This window comes from Anguilla rostrata, chromosome 4 (assembly GCF_018555375.3).
Source record: "Anguilla rostrata isolate EN2019 chromosome 4, ASM1855537v3, whole genome shotgun sequence".
In the NCBI taxonomy this organism is placed as follows: domain Eukaryota; kingdom Metazoa; phylum Chordata; class Actinopteri; order Anguilliformes; family Anguillidae; genus Anguilla; species Anguilla rostrata.
Window position 1 is genome coordinate 65,469,090 of NC_057936.1, and position 14,561 is coordinate 65,483,650.

Genomic DNA, 14,561 nt, shown 5'->3' on the forward strand with positions numbered 1-14,561 from the left:
CGTCCACATTCATTGGCTGAGGCCTGGGCCTGGTCTATGTACAGTACTTCTCCCCCCAGCAAGTCAGTGAAAATCCCATCATCTTTCTCATCCCGCTGTCTTTTTCATCCCTCCATCTTTCTCATCCCTCCATCTTTCTCATCCCGCCGTCTCTTCCCTGCAGCTGCTGGGACATAAACGACAGCGCCCCCATCTGGTGGGTGATCAAGGGCCCCGTGGTGGCATCGATCATGGTGAGCGACGGTTCTACCTCACGCGCTTGCTATGTGGGGGTTCAGGCCTGGTGTTTGGTCTGTTTGCTCTGTCTCTTGCCTTGCTGCTCTGTGAAGCTTTGTGACCACTCTGTAAAAAGCGCTACACAAATAGAAACGGATTTAATTGAATTGAATTGTGCGGTCGTGTGACTGACGTGTTTTTCCCTCCAGGTAAACTTTGTGCTCTTCATCGGCATCATCATCATCCTGGTTCAGAAGCTGCAGTCACCTGATATTGGAGGCAATGAATCCAGCATTTACCTGTGAGTGTGAGCTCACAGAATACCCCCAGCAGGGCTTTGTTCACATTTGATTAACGTCACACGGTTTAGAAATGTATGAAATCTGGAACCTACCTACCTACCCATGACCCCCCCCCCCCCCCCCAAAAAAAATCCCTACCCCAACTTTCATCCCTACCCCCAACAACAGTGACCTTCTGAGTGACATCAGCGTGTTCCATTGAACAGTGACATCACAAACGCTTGTGTGATTGACAGGAGGCTGGCTCGCTCCACCCTCCTCCTCATCCCGCTGTTTGGAATCCACTACACCGTGTTCGCCTTCTCCCCCGAGGACGTCAGGAAGAGGGAGAGGCTGGTGTTCGAGCTGGGCCTGGGCTCCTTCCAGGTGAGGACGCACCTGTGCACCTGCGCTGGACCCCTCTGGCAGCTCGCCTGAAGCGAGTGTGTGTGAGCCGAGACGAGCTCCTCCGAACAGCGTCCCCGTTCTCCCCTGCATTGTGCACGTAGCCGTCAGACGCGGGAGTTTCAGGGGTCTGGCTGCAGTACCTCGTACAGCCACGAGAGGGTGCTGCTGCTACACAAGAAAAGGGAAAAGGGAGTTTCCACAGTCTGCTCTCCAGGGGGGTCTCTCCTAGCTGAGCTGTGAAAAGGACACGTTAGTTCCTAACGCTCCATTAGGCCCTTCACAGCAGCGGAAGTTACAAGCAGAGCGCCCGTGTTTCCGGCGTTGTCTCAATGTCCCCGCGGCGCTCTGAGCTGGTCCTCTGCTAAACTGCCCCTCTGGGCCAGCTGATCCCAAACCGCTGCTCTGGGGCAGCTGATCCAAAACCGCCCCTCTGAGGCAGCTGCTCGCTGTGGCTTATCAGCAACTGTCTGTCAGAGTTATTTCTGCTCACAAAATGAGCGAAGTCATTATACGTGTGTGTGTGTGTGTGTGTGTGTGCGTGTTGGTGTGCATTTGTGTGTATGTGTGTGTTTGCATGTGTGTGTGTGTGTGTGCGTGTGCGTGTGCGTATGCGTGTGCATGTGTGTGTGTGAAATATTAAATAGTGGAGAGAGTATATCCGCACACTGTTTTTTTCTGCTCCCAAAGTGATTTAATGGTGCCACGTTTCGACCTTAAAGGTCTTCGTCAGGTACAGGTGTTATCCTGCAGCTGTTGGAATATTTCGGATGTGCGTGCATTCCCCCGGGACTGCAAGTATTAAATAGTGCACAGTAATTAACGAAGACACCTGAAGTATACCTCCCACTGCCCTTTAAGAGAACATTGGGAAGGGTGTGGCAGTTAAAGGGGCGTGGCAGTTGGCAACCCATGGCCATGTGACGTGGCGCTGGTTTTCCCGCACGGCTGACTGCGGTGTTTGTCCTTCAGGGATTCGTGGTGGCTGTCCTGTACTGCTTCCTGAATGGAGAGGTAAGCACTTCCTGTTCTCCACGTCATTCAGTCTCCAGCCCACACTTTTTTTCCCACAAGTCCGTTTCTTTTCTTTCAACACATCTTACTTTCTGTTTGATCACTTACTCATTTGTTGGCTCATTTTGCTGTAACCATGGATATCGTGCTTGTAGAAAATATTACCACATAATTTCAACTGCATTTCTCCCTTGACTTTTCTAGTTGTGCTATGAGTGGGTCAGCTCCACATGCATTCTTTGTTTGCAGAAAAACATTTTAAAGACATTTGAGACCCCAAAAAATTGATACGTTCCACCACCTAAAACAGACATTTTGCAAATGTTATTTTGCCAAGCTGGGTAGATTTTTGGCTCCAGTTTTAATATCTTTGCCCCCTTCCAATACGTTTTTATCTGTCTCTGAATCCAGATAGCCTATATGGGCTGGTAATCAGACGCTCATGTCAATAAAGCATTCATTCATTCATTCATTCATTCATTCATTCATTCACTCACTCACTCACTCACTCACTCACTCACTCACTCACTCACTCATTCATTTAATTCATGAAATGTGTGACTGTCTAGTGCAGAGTGTGATGTCACAGCTTTGTGATGTAATTTCTTTATTTTTGTTAACCTAATGGCACTTTGGTTATCAACGCATGCCAGCTGTTTGAGGAGGGTGGTGTTTATAGATAGATAGATAGATAGGTGTGCTTTGCATCAAAAATGTAGTAAGATGTGATTCCATTACCTGGGACAGATTAACCTCAGGTGAGACATTAGGAAGATTCCAGCAACATTCCACAAGATTGGGACGGACTAAACCAAACTGAAGGGGAGGCGGGGGGGTGGCAGTCAGAAGAGCAACAGAATGAGCGTGTTCCTTTACAGCTGTGTACATTAAAAAAATGACCTTTTGAAGTTTCTCCCTGAAGGTGCAGTCGGAGATAAAGAGGAAATGGCGGAGCTGGACCGTGAACCGGTACTTTGCTGTGGACCTGAAGCACCGGCACCCTTCGCTGGCCAGCAGTGGGGTGAACGGGGGGACGCAGCTGTCCATACTGAGCAAGAGCAGCTCGCAGATCCGCATGTCCAGCCTGCAGGCCGAGAGCCCGGCCACCTGAGCTAACCAGCCACGCCCGGACACGCCCCTCCCCACTGACCGGTCCCCACTAACCACCCTATCCCACACACACACACACACACACACACACACACATATCCTGCACCACTGACCGGTCCCCACTAACCACCCTATCCAACACACTTACAGTATATACAAAAACATACACACACACAACCTGCGCTGATAACTGGTCCCCATTAACCACCCTATCCAACACACAGTATATACACACACACACACACACACACACAACCTGCACTGATAACTGGTCCCCATTAACCACCCTATCCAACACACAGTATATACACACACACACACATATCCTCCCCTGCCTACCAATCTGCCCTAACCACACTGTCAGACTCACTTGCAGTACATATAAAAACACACACACACACACACACACACACACACACACCCTTGACTGACTGGTCTCCTGTAACCACACTATCCAACACACTTACAGTATATACAAAAACATACACACACACTCTCATACGCTGACCTGTTCACACATACACACACCCACATGCGCCCCTCTATGTACACACACAAATACATACATACACCCTCTACAGATACACACACACACCTTGTGTGCTGAAACAGACATGTGGACACACATATTGTACAAACACACACATACATACATGCACATACAAACATGCACTCATACACAAACACAGAAACACCCAGACATAAAAACACATACACGCTTGCAAACATACTGTACACACACAAACTCAACCCCCCTCTACCCACAAAAACGCTCCTCATCCTCATTGCCATGTTCCGGTCAAACCTGAACCAACAGAGCTGAATCATATAAGGAGGCTCAGTCTGCCCCCCAGTGGCTTCAGATGGAACAACCACAATAGGAAGCAAAAAAAAAACCAACAGGAAACAAAAAGGCAGTAAACAGAAAAACAAAACACATAAAACAAAAAGAAAAGAAGAAGCGTTAAATATGAATTGTTTTGGCTTGTACATATCATCCTGACTGCACCGGAAAGATCATGTTCCTTTTGCCTGTTCCGTTTCAGTTTTTTGTGTGTGTTCTTTATCTTGTGCCAGGAAGACAAATGGAAGTAAAAGCATCTCTGCTAACATTCAGGGTCCGTGTGTGGTCGCAGCGCTTTCTGCGATGGGCGGGAAGGAAGATCGATGGGCGGGGAAGAAGAGCGGAATTTTTATTCGAGTTTTTTAACCCCGCACTTCGACCCGTCTGCTGTCTGTGCCGCCGCTTCACGACGGGAAACCGTTTTACCGTCGACCGTCGCCACGGCGATTTATAAATCGTCGTTACTGGCGGACCCTGCCGCGGCTGACTGGCGTAGGGGAGCCCCCAGGTAAAGGGCAGGACGACGGTGGACGCCGTGCGGACAGGAAGGACTCGGGGAGCACACGGGGACGCCCCCGCAGTCATAACTTGCTCGAACGAGGAGGACCTTGACCTGGCGGCAGGGGCGGGGGGGGGGGGGGGGGAGTGCTGGCCTTTGGCGGACGGAGCCAGCGAGAGTGGGGACACGCCGCCAAAACCCGCCCCCACCGCGTGGAGCACTGAACTGAGTCGCTCTTTTCAAGACGGAGCGTCCCTGCGTTGGTCATTGATTGCGCGAAGTTTAAATCCAAAAAAAAAATTAAAAGGCGCATCGTCGATGGGCCTGGGAGCGTAGCTGAGTGGAGGACTGTTTGCCGCTCCACAGGCTGCTGTGTGCAAGAGCCGGCAGGAAATGACACTGAAGACAGGAAATGGCCTCTGTGCTCTCAATGAGGGGGTTGCCGTTAAAATCCGCTGCGCCGTGGCAGGGCAGTGTAGTGGTAAGAGTAGAGTGTTCTAGGGTGAGCCAGGAGCTGACCTGACTTTGCTTTTCTCTGAAGTGAAAGAAATATAAACGCAGGACGATGAAGAATGACCCCTAAGAGGGGGATGCTCTTAACTGCACAATCAGAAAGACTCAACTGTATTCTCAAACACGGAAAAAAGAGAGAAAGAGAGAAAGATCAAATTAAAATCTGTAAAAGGGAGAGAAGACGGGTTATCTGCAGAGGTGGAAGAGTGTATCACTTCACTCTTTGGCCTGTCGACTGAGGAAGGCTGATTGTCAGCAGTTTTAAAAAAAAAATCATTTGTGTAAAAAAAGTGACTTTCTTCTTATAATGCAAAGACTTGCTAAGAATGACCATGATGAAAAAAAGACCAAAATCTTAGCAAATCTTGCATGACTTTGCCTTTTCTGTCTGTTTTTCAAGAGGTGGGATCACTTCTTATACAGCCGTTAGTACAGAACATGTCAACAAAATATTTGAGGGGAAAACTCTCCCAAAGTGTTATGTGTACAGTCGTTATTCTTCATCTGAATTTTTTTTATTTCTGAATTTCTTACGTATTACTGTGTGCCAAATGTGACGCTCAAACTCGCATTCAACAGGCGACTGCTGGAGTCCGATCTGTAGAGGTTACGCTGTTCTTGTTGCTGTTGTTGTTCTTTGGTAAATATTTGCAGTTAATTTTATTTCCTTCGGTGTAATTATGCTGAAATTTATTAACGTGAATACGCTGTTTATGCTACAGTAAGTGGGTAATGTTGCTGTGGGGATGTTTCTTAGTCTGCCAGCTACGTGGCTACTTCATTTCATTTTACACAAAAATAGGGTCTGTTTAGGTGTAAAGGGCTTTGATTACCTTTAGTAGAGGGAATTTCTGATGGAAGCCTTTTTGTCTTTTTGTAATAGGAACTTAACGGTGAGCCTCACTACTGGAAACGCGTAAAAAATCAGTGCTGGAGGGCCGCAGTGTCTGCAGGAACTTGCCCCCCCCCCCCCAGGACTGGAGTTTGACCCCCCCAGGGGTGCAGTTACAGGGTGACGAGGGGTTGGGGGGGGGGTACAGGATCATTCCGGAGGTGAAGGCAGCTTATTGCCTGGGTTTAAACCGGGGGGGTGCAGGTCCAGAGCTGTTTTGGGATTTCTTGCTCTTCACTTTGCTTTAGTCGATCAAGTCTTTGTTTTTTGGCGACGTCTTTGAGTCGCGCAGCCTTGACCGCTGGCTGCTGGAGGTTCTTTGATGAAGACTTGAGTGGAGCAGCTTTGGCGTGATCATGTAATTGCATGATGATGATGTCATTGCATGATGATGATGTCATTGCGTGATGATGATGTCATTGCACGATGATGATGTCATTGCGCGATGATGATGTCACTCGCCCATTCAAGGCAGTGTTTTTCCTTCTGCTTTCTTCAGTTACGCTCCGAAAAGTGCCTTCATGTCACAGTAACAGCAGTATTAACCTTATAAAACACACACAGACAGCTGATTGACAAAAAGAAGTAACAAAGGAAATAGTTTTAATAGAAGTGTTTTTATAAATGATAAATCCGTCTGAGTAAACCAGGAGGCCTTTAAAATATTCTACTTTTTTTTAGACGAATGTCTCCCAGTAGTTCTGTAGTTTAACTCATAAAATCAGTGGTTAATTCTAAACAAAGTCCTGTTAAGAGGCAGATCGTTTACCCTTCTACTATTACGGTCTTAGCAGAATTGGTGAGATGACTCTGTCTTCATCTTTATCTTACTACTTCAAATGGTGACACTTTACAGTATGGTCACACGAATTGGCGTTCGCTAATGTAGTTGTAAACTACTAACGACTGAAAACTTCATCTGTACAACTTTGATCAAGAAGGAAAAATGTAGGTGCCAAATGTTTTCTGTGTGGTTTGGCACAAACCTTAGTGTGCCAACGTAGGGTGCCAAGTTACATTACATTACATTTAGTAACATACTGTAAATATCTTTTCTATATTTCTGTTTCACACTCTAGTTTTTGGACGGTTGGATAAGCGAACTGTTGCATACTGAGCGTGCCCATTGTCGATGTCATCACAATACAGGCAGGCAAATACAGGGGCCAATGACACAATGATACAGGAAGTGACATCATAGGGGAACTGAGATCCTATGCTGGGATTGGTCAGTTGCTCCAGGCCTCTCGTGCAGATTTCACTGTGTAAATCGGCCAACGATAAGCCAAAGTGATGAATCATTACGGAATCATTACTGCCCAATTGGCCAACGATAAGCCAAAGTGATGAATCATTACGGAATCATTACTGCCCAATCGGCCAATGAAAAGCCAGTATGAAATCATTACTGAATCATGCTGAATCATTACTGCCCAATCGGCCAATGAAAAGCCAGTATGATGAATCATTACTGAATCATTACTGCCCAATCGGCCAATGAAAAGCCAGTATGATGAATCACATGGCTTTTGTGCCAGCGAGGCCCGCCCAGCGAAGACGTAACACCGTCGTCTCAACCTTACTGGAACATTGTTATCGCGAGTCCCTCCAGCTGGCAGTAAACGTTAGCGCAACCTCTGTGCAACCTCTGTTCAACGCTGCAGTGTGTCTGTGTCGGGCCGTGCTGTATAATAACCTTGTGGCTCTCTCTTTTAAGAATGTCTTGCTTGAGTCTCCCGCCATATTGTAAATAGGTTCTAGTCACTTTATTATTATTATTTTTTTTTTTTCAACAGATATACAAGGACAACCTGAAGAAAATCATGAGCACACACATTTTCACACATTTCCACACAATACAAAACACCCCGTTAAATGCTTTAACTGGGTGTTTTGTATTGTTTTAGGTTTTTTTTTTATTTTTTACAAGCTTGTTTACCACACAACTAATACCTCAGAGAGATACAGCATCCAACAGGCTCAACTCTATCATCGTTAAAAACAGACAAGTTACTTTTACTTCCCAGACTTCTAATTTGAATGAACAAATAAAAAAATTTAAATAATAATTGAGCATGTTTGCCACATCACCGCATAGAGTAAATAACAAGTCGAATAAGCAGTGACTGAAGACAGGACCGCAGAGTGATGGCTCTGAATCTCATGTGTAAATCGGCCAATGATAAGCCAGTGCGATTAATCATTAGTGAATCATTACTGCACGATCGGCCAATGATAAGCCAGTGTGATTAATCATTACTGAATCATTACAGCACAATCGGCCAATGATAAGCCAGTGTGATTAATCATTACTGAATCATTACAGCACAATCGGCCAATGATAAGCCAGTGTGATTAATCATTACTGAATCATTACAGCACAATCGGCCAATGATAAGCCAGTGTGATTTAATCCATGTCTGTGTCACACCCCGGTCACTCTCACTGTGTAGGACTCAACAAGCTGGGCCCTGATTCATTTAATTACATTACATATCATTACATTACAGGCATTTAGCAGACGCTCTTATCCAGAGCGACTTACACAACTTTTTACACAGCATTTACACTGCATCCATTTACACAGCTGGATGTTTACTGAAGCAATGCAGGTTAAGCACCTTGCTCAAGGGTACAACGACAGTGTCCCTACCTGGGAGTCGAACCTGCGACCTATAGGTTACAAGACCAGCTCCTAACCCATTATAATGCACTGCCGTCCATTGAGGCAATGCATGAAATTAACAGGGGGGGGGGAAACCTTTATAAAGAAAAGTTTTGGGCTTTTTCCTCAGTTGATTAAACTGGAATGGGACTGGGCCCAGTCTTGGTCAGCAGCAGGGGTTTAAACCCAAACAGGGGTGAGGGGTGACCATGTACCGCTAGTCTCTGAAGAGATTTGCTAGCTTTGCCTTCACTGTGAAACAGCCACAGTTCTGCAGCCTGTGCTGTTCCTGAGAGCAGCAGTGGAAAGCTTGCCTTGTGCTGACCTGTGCTTGTCTTGGTCAAGTAAAGGCACTGGCAAAATGTGAATGGACACAAACACACACATACACACACACAAACTGACGCACATACGCTCATGCAAGCGCGCACACGCATGTATGCACACACACACACACAGACATGAAGAAAATTTCAAAAGATGATATTGATGATATAAATACGAATAGAAGTTCAAAAGAACTTTGTTGGTTCCTTGGGATGTTGTCAAAATTGCAGATGGAAGACGACAATCAAATCTGTTTTTTTTTTGTTATTCTTTTTTGTATTTTCTTTGCAGAAGTTGGCAGTCTGTGGAAATTCAATGCTTGCATTCTTTTAGCAGCTCTAAAGTTTGACCGACTGGACCAACACCATCAGCTTGTTCATTTGTTGTTAAAAAAATGGAGTACCTTGAGAAGAGCCTTAAAATCTTCTATCTACATTGATGTCAATATAGAAGTGTTATCTTTCTGTTTAGAGATTGTTTAAACCAATGGATATTGACAATAAAGTAGTGATTTATTGCTGTGTTTAAAGAAATAATATATAATAAAAAGATTTATAGAGACTCAAGGTCACTGTAAGTGTTGAGTTAAAGGTGGCTAGCAGATTTAATCATTTAGCTGTTATTGCAGTATTCTGTCAATGGAGTTGTCCTAAGTGTGAATAGCTCTTATCTGAATAGTGACGGTTTTTTTTTGTTGATCAGTGCTTCTAATAATTTTGGTGACAGTGTTGTGAAAATGTGCTGGCTACATAGCAGGCGTCTGGCGTTCCCCTGCCTGCAACTGCGCATGCATTCTGGGTTCAGTATTTTACAAGAGAGGAACATGGTTAATGTCAGTTCTGATGTGAAAAATGTGTTTACGCCTAAACGGAAGACACCCCCCTCCCCCCTTCCCTCTTCCTGGTTGATTTAGTGTCTGTTTTTTTATGACTTCCAGGGATGGTAAAAATACAGAATTTCCAGACAGTGGATTCCCACCGGAATCCCAGAAGGAATCACCACTGGAGTTGTCCCGTTGGCTGTTTCCAATGTGGACCGTGATTGGTGGCGCTCCTCTCTTGTTTTTCCACCAATGAGGTGATGTCGCCACATGTCTTAGAGTCGGAGGTGAGAAGTCCAGGGGTCAGGGAGTAGAAGTCCTGCCGTGAGTTTCTCGTTCGTCCGTGAACTCAGCCGGCCGATCTCACTCATTAGCTCCGCCTCCTGGCTGAGGAGTTGGCGAGTAATTAGCGAAGCCAAGCGATTGAGACAAAATGGCGGGGAGGGCCTTTCACATTCTGAGCCTGGATTTTCCACCTCTGCAGAGGGGGTCCCAGACGTTCCTTCGCTCTCGCTCTCGACGGTGGTGAATCGATTCTGGGTCATGGCCATTTTGGGTCAGTGCCTGAGGCGGCGACCGGGCCGAAAGGTCCCCCCCCACGCCCCCCCCCCCCCTCGGGGGATCACACGAGGCCTCGGCTGGACGGAGGGAGCTGTTTGCTGTTTGTGAGCGCGCAGACGCTGGGGAGGCTGACGGCCGGCGGGTGTGTAATTCAGTGCTGTTGGGGTTCGGGCTGCCGGATCCTATCCTCTGTTTGCTGTGATATTTAATTCAGTTGCGAATATGCTAATGTTGGTGGGTGCAGGGGGGGGAGGCAGTCATGTTTGCGGGGGGCGGGGGGGGGGGGGGTGAAGGGGGGGGGAAGCGTGTTTGCCAGCCTGTGAAATTAGAGATGCTGGAAGTAGTGCAGCTGAAAATAAACAAGAGGGGACTATCAAAGCGTCACTGCTTCTCTGGAGGAAACGTTTGGATTCAGATGTTTCAGATCTGAGCTCATTTGAATGCTGCAACCGTGTGTGTGATGGAGGAGGCTTCCGATGTGTCTTATCAGGAACCCTGTGCTGCAGAGCAACGTTCATTTAAACAAAGCCCAACCGTGCCCTAGATAACGTTAAACTGAAATTGCTGGTAGCATTGCTGGAAGTACGATTTGAGTACACTCAATAGCAAGCGAGTGTGCTAACTCGGACATGACCCTGGCGTCAATGGTTGTTGGGTGACTTACCGCAACACCTTGACACCTTGTGGTCACAGGTGTGCACGTGCGATATCTGCACAAGGGTGACACCTGGTGGTCCTAGGCATTAAGAGCGTACGTCTGAACAACAGTGACACCCAGTGGCCGTAGATGGGATGTGTCAGCTGAACGGTCTCGTGTCTGAACTGGAGGGGAGACGCCGACCTTTGTACCTTAAACCCTGAATGTAGCAGAAGTCGCAGGAGTCCATTTCGAAGTTTTACCACTTTGCTGCTGCAGCCTGTTGTTTTCACTGAGCTGTTCCTCTCTCTCTGTGCCATCTGTCTGTGTGATGTATATACCACATGGGCTGTTTTTTTTTTTTTTTTTTTTTTTTTTTTGTACATGGTTTAAATATCGACTTTAAATTGCATTAAATGTTTTGGACAATTGATCCACAAGAGTTCGGTGTGGCGTTTTGTTTTGTGTCTTATTTCTTCCCCTCAATATGATAAACCACAGGAGTGATGGGGATACAGGCATGTTTCAGGAATGATCAGGAATGTTGCAGGGATGAGTGGGAAGGTTGCAGGGATGAGAAGGAATGTTTCAGGAATGATCAGGAATGTTGCAGGGATGAGTGGGAAGGTTGCAGGGATGAGAAGGAATGTTACCAGAATGATCAGGAATGTTGCAGGGATGAGGGGGAATGTTGCCAGAATGATCGGGAATGTTGCAGGGATGAGGGGGAATGTTGCCAGAATGATCGGGAATGTTGCCAGAATGAAACATACACTATGCTACTGAGCATGTTTACAAATGAAGAAAATGTAAATGTGTTTGTGCACTGAAGAGTAGCGTGCTCAGAACCTCTAACATTGGCGCTGAGCTTTAACAATCGGAAAGTCAAAATGCATCCCTAAAATCTATTTAAAACCTTGACCCACATGAACCAACCCCACACACACACACACACGTCAACACACACACACACACACACACGTGCATTTGGAATGACTCTGCTCTTGTTTTTGGACCAAGGGGGAAAAAAATAATACCACATATTGTCACTGTTACTGAAAGTGTTATTTTATCACCATTTAGAACAAACAGTAAAAAGGTATGAACACCATTATCCCATTCAGATAATCTAATCACAATATCATCCTTTTCTATTTAAATTCAAGTCGAACATCGAGTCTTCTGAAGCGTGACAGACAATTAGAAAACAAAAGCAGATGAAAATGTCACATCTTTGCAGAACAGTGTACAGACAAATTATTTTCCTCATAATCAGATCACAGACCATTGCTCTAAAAATAGATAAAGCTATACATGTACATACACCTCATCTACCAAGAACAGCAAAACTGCCTTTAGTCTTACACTGTACACTGTACCATATACCTCAATACATTTCCTGTACTGAATTCCTCGTTAGATATTCTTTCATTAAATTCTTGTCCTTTAAAATAATTACCAGTAATTTTCATAGAAAAATAACTCTACGGTACTACATTATGACAATATGGTCGATGCGTGTGTGTGTGTTTGTGTATATCTGTGCATTTTCAATTTCCCAATTGAAATATAAGCAATGTATCATCATAGATCATACAGATATTTACATTATATAATATACAAATATAAAGTATACATATATAATCTTTACAGTCTAGTGCTCCAGATCTATACACTACGGAATAATCTTAAAATATATATTTTCCTGACGAAGATTGAAATAACTATATACAGAGAACAGTACATTTTATTTTGTATTTCTTTCATTTTTACAAATACTTTTCCTAAAAATGAATTAAAGAATGGGGGACAAATCTGTCATTTTAAAAAATAAAAAAATTAGAAAGTTAAATGCAAAAAGAAAACTAATCCCATCACATGAAACACCAATGTTACGACTGTACTTATTGTAAAAGAATAATCCTTTCCTCAAGATAGTCTTGGGAGGCGAGAACATTTTTTTATTTTATGATCGTTTGCCATGTAATTTGGCGGGTAGGTCCGTAGATAGATAGAAGGCAGTGTTAATATATGTTTTACAGTTCTCAAAGCAAACGTCTCCAGACGGCAGACGAACTTGCAGACACCATTCGATTTATGAACGCGGTACCGTCAGCCGGAACGCGGTTCCCTCAGTCGAAACGCGGTACCGTCAGCCAGAGGAGGATGAAAAGCAAACAGGGCGCGTGATAAGACACTGGGCACGGTCCAGGAAAGGCTGCCGGTCTGCCGAACTCCTGGATGCTCTGAGACCGCACACGCTAATATTTACCTTCAGGGCGCCTCCCCAACTTCGCGTGCAGCTGGACTATCAACAGACTGTCTCTGGAGGCCGCCGCTCGAAGCAAAAACAAGCAGCTTGTTTAAAAGCGTTTTTTAAAAGAACATTCAAACAGAAGGTGATCTTACAGCATGCAAAAAAAAAAAAAAGATTTCACTGAATCAAAATGATACATTTGATTCCTGTTTGCCAAGGATGCACGAGCAAGGCCTGATGGGTAACAGTGTTCTGTGCCAGCTCCGGTTCTGACTTGAATTATCCCGGTCAAATGTGTGATCTGAGACTATTAGTCATGTCAAGAGCTATAGCTGCGGGCTGCTCGTGCGTGTTTGGTGAAAAACCAGCGCCGGCATTTAAAACTGGTCAGGCAATTCGGCTGGGCAAAAGACCTGGATGCAGACGCCGGCTCTCCAGGACCGGAGCTGTGCGCTCCAGGAGTGAGCACTGAACCAAACGGCAGAACAACAGGGTAGAGGGTAAGGAAGAGGAGGAGGAAGAGGAAGAGGAAGAGGAGGACCGAGGGTCATTACCCCACAGGCCGGGCACACGGACAAACACAAGCGCACACAGCTTCCAGCGGAAGCCGCAGGTATGCCTGTAGCGCTGGAACCTGGCACACCGCAGACCCGTCCCACTGACGCACGGCTGTCCCCAAACGTCGCTGGACAGACGCCACGGGTCCCGTACGGCTGCGGCGTGAGGTCACAGCGAGCCCCTAAAAGGCCTCTGGGTATTTTAATTGATCCAAAGCAAAATCAGGTAAAAGTCGCAGAAATTCTTTTTTTTTTTTCTTCAAGGCAAATAGTGTTCCTGGGGTACCCAGAAGATTCTAGGCGCTGAGAAAAGTTGACCAGAACATGCCGGAAAATTCTGTTTGCTGGGGCAGCGGTAGTGTTCGTTGGACCAGAAGCTTGTTTGTGGCACCAATGGTCAGCAGAACCTGTCCTTCCTCCTCTTCCTTCCTTCCTCTAGATTTTTTTTCTTAAATGAATTTCACACACTCACGTACCCACACACACACACACACGCACACACACACGCTCACACACACACACACTCACTTGCACACACACACACACACACACACACAGGCTCTATCTCATACACACACACACACACACATGCTCACTCACACACACACTCACACACACACACACACACTCTCTCACACACACACACACACACACACACTCACACACACACTCACACACACACACACACACACACACAAGCAGGGCTCAGACAGACGACACACTGTGCTGGCAGTCGGACGATGGCAGCTCCTTGGGGCTGGACTTCTCCAGGATGGAGATCTGTGTGACGGTGCTGCTCTCAGTGAAGAGGGTTCGGCGGCGCTTGGTGACGCTCAGGTAGCCCTGCATCTGCCACTTCCACAGCCTCTTCTTCATCTCCGCCTGCACCTGGAACAGCAGCGAACGCTCGCTCAACGCTGCAGCAACGTTAAAGCAACGTCATCACTGCACCGAATGCCCATG

The 14,561-nt window shown here is 46.0% G+C and overlaps 2 protein-coding genes across 3 annotated transcripts in view; one reads left to right on the top strand and one right to left on the bottom strand.

Moving 5' to 3' along the window:
• The window catches only part of adcyap1r1b (adenylate cyclase activating polypeptide 1b (pituitary) receptor type I), a 26,330-nt gene extending 22,638 nt beyond the window's left edge, over positions 1-3,692 (top strand). The window contains exons 10-14 of one of the 2 annotated variants that reach the window (XM_064333916.1): positions 164-233; positions 426-517; positions 755-884; positions 1,875-1,916; positions 2,826-3,692. In XM_064333916.1, coding sequence (XP_064189986.1) covers positions 164-233; positions 426-517; positions 755-884; positions 1,875-1,916; positions 2,826-3,032 — 541 coding nt within the window. In that variant the 3' untranslated portion in view covers positions 3,033-3,692. The remainder of the gene's footprint in view (positions 1-163; positions 234-425; positions 518-754; positions 885-1,874; positions 1,917-2,825) is intronic. The other variant, XM_064333917.1, reaches the window with a different exon arrangement.
• An 8,144-nt stretch (positions 3,693-11,836) lies between these two features.
• The window catches only part of LOC135254173 (pituitary adenylate cyclase-activating polypeptide type I receptor-like), a 43,036-nt gene continuing 40,311 nt past the window's right edge, over positions 11,837-14,561 (bottom strand). Inside the window, exon 13 of the mRNA XM_064334154.1 lies at positions 11,837-14,486. Within this exon, the coding sequence (XP_064190224.1) occupies positions 14,304-14,486 (183 nt within the window). The 3' untranslated portion in view covers positions 11,837-14,303. The remainder of the gene's footprint in view (positions 14,487-14,561) is intronic.